We start from the raw sequence: 2,218 nt of genomic DNA on the forward strand, positions 1-2,218 counted from the left end.
ATTCCTTCATGGCAGAAAAAGCATGGTGGTGGGTACTTTGGATGGAAGTTTCTAACATGATCCAACCAAGAAGCAGAGAGACCTCGGGCCAGGCTATAATGTAAAAGCCTCGCATCCCACACCCACCTCCTCAGGACACTTCCTTGGCCTCACCTCCTAAAGGCTCCGCAACCTCTCTAAACAGGGCCAACAGCTACGCACTGTTGTTCAGACACATGAACCTGTGGGAGCCTTTCACCATAACAGTCGGCTGATTGTTATTAATGTTTCCTCACAAATGAACTCCACTGAGAATTTGAATGGACTTTTTTTTTTAAGAGGAAATTGTTTTAAGATAATATGCCAAATGTGGCTGTATTTAAAATACTGGTCAGAAATTGCTAGAAATATTTGTAGCATGGTTACTTCATGTTGTGAGTATATTATTCTCACATATGTATGTATGTATGTATGTATGTATGTATCTATCTAGCTATCTATCTATCTATCTATCTATCTATATATATATATATATATATATATATATGGAATTTATACATATGACAATAAAGTAAATTGGCCCTTTGAATTAAAAAAAATTTGTTTCAAATTGTAGCCAAGGAAAGCAATCCAAATCTGATTTATTAACTAAATATAAATTATAAGGCATTTGATATAGGTTCCCTTAAAAATTATGAGAAAACAGCCCACCTTGCTGCGCCCTCGCGAGTCCAGCACGTCCTTCTCGTACAGCACCCAGAGCCGCGCGGCGTCCTCGACGGAGCAGACATGGGCAGAGCGATGGTGGCCAGGCTGGGGCTGGGCTTGCTGCTTCCGGCTCTGCTCCCACCCATGCAGATTTATTCCAACCAAACAGCTGTTGTGCCAGTTTCAAGTAACTCCTCCCAGCATGCCTCTGCTGCCCCGAGTCCAACTAATGCCACCAGCAGAGGAAATTACGATGCCCTGCAATCAGCAGCTGGTCTCCTTGCCATCTCGCTTTCTCTTCTCCAACTCTACTGTTAGAGAGACTCAGGCCAAGAAACGTCTCTCCTCCCCCATCTTCTAACCCCAACCCGAATGGCAACTGCAAGTCCAACGTGGCAAGGAAGAAACCGGTCTGCATCCCACCTACTGATTCCACACCGTAGTGCATTCTGCAGAGAACGTGGAGATTCCGACTTTGATTGGTTTGAAGGACATGTTGAAGGGTTGACAGAGGCTGAATGCCAACGTGAAATCCACTAGAGTTCTATGCACAAGATGCAGAGAGATACCATTCAAAATTAAGACGGGATTTGCTTGGGTGTGGCTTAAGAAATATGGACCCTTTAAAACTCTACTTTGAAATCAGGAATAGGTTTTTATCTAGAGAGAAGGATGGGGCATGGGACGGAGATTCAGTTTTCAGTTGGTTCATTCAAATCTCTAAGGCCATGAAATAGGCAATATTAAAAGCTTCCATGATTCTATTTATATGTGTACATTTGAAGGAATGACCAGATGTTTGCTGTGAGTCCTTAGTGTACCATTGCAGCATTGTTAAGTTAATATGATAAACTCTAGAGAAAGTTTCATTGTTAAACTATTTCTGTTCTCCTTGGAAATGAACTGTGTCCCCAACTCCCTCTTCTTTGAGATTTGACATTTCTGTAGCAATTGACATGTGTCAGGCAATGGTGGATTGGAATCCACACAAATGCTAGGTGGGCCTTCCCATCACTTGTAATCACTCCACAGGAGGCCCAGGTTCACTTAGTCAGTGGATTTCAGAGAGCAGAACTGAATTGATCTCAACTAATTTCAAAATGCTGCTTTTATTTCTGCATATGTTGAGTACTTTTCACAATTTAAAGTATGGTCTATAGTGTAAATAAAAATCACAGATCTTGAAATTTTGAAAGGCAAATATGTGAAGGAGCCAAAACTTTAAAAAAAAAAAAATTGCTTAGGTGAAGGCTGGAAGCTAATTTGCATTAAATTCACAGAATTTTTATACTCTTTCTGTAAATACTTTTTTTTAATGAAAAAAAAAACCCATCAAAATCATGGATCAGAATAGCCACATTTGGAATACTTAATATTTTTAGGTAGTTTGAAGTTGGTCCTAAGCCTAAAAATGGGCTTGATTTCCCCAGTCGATTTTTTTTTCCTCCCAACTTTCTTGATACACAGAAATCTTTTAAAATAGTCAGGCTGGAGAGATGGCTTAGCGGTTAAGTGCTTGCCTGTGAAGCCT

At 40.4% G+C, this 2,218-nt stretch overlaps 1 protein-coding gene across 1 annotated transcript; it reads left to right on the forward strand.

Moving 5' to 3' along the window:
• The first annotated feature begins 768 nt into the window (after nt 1-768).
• Nucleotides 769-1,101, forward strand: LOC101609413 (signal transducer CD24-like). The gene has a single exon (XM_045155639.1). The coding sequence runs from the start codon at nt 769-771 to the stop codon at nt 1,003-1,005; it is 237 nt and encodes a 78-aa protein (XP_045011574.1). The 3' UTR covers nt 1,006-1,101.
• The last annotated feature ends 1,117 nt before the right edge of the window (nt 1,102-2,218 follow it).

This window comes from Jaculus jaculus, chromosome 7 (genome assembly GCF_020740685.1).
Source record: "Jaculus jaculus isolate mJacJac1 chromosome 7, mJacJac1.mat.Y.cur, whole genome shotgun sequence".
In the NCBI taxonomy this organism is placed as follows: domain Eukaryota; kingdom Metazoa; phylum Chordata; class Mammalia; order Rodentia; family Dipodidae; genus Jaculus; species Jaculus jaculus.

Excerpts from the sequence above, each read along its gene's own strand:
- LOC101609413 (XM_045155639.1), top strand. The coding sequence starts at position 769 with ATGGGCAGAGCGATGGTGGCCAGGCTGGGGCTGGGCTTGCTGCTTCCG.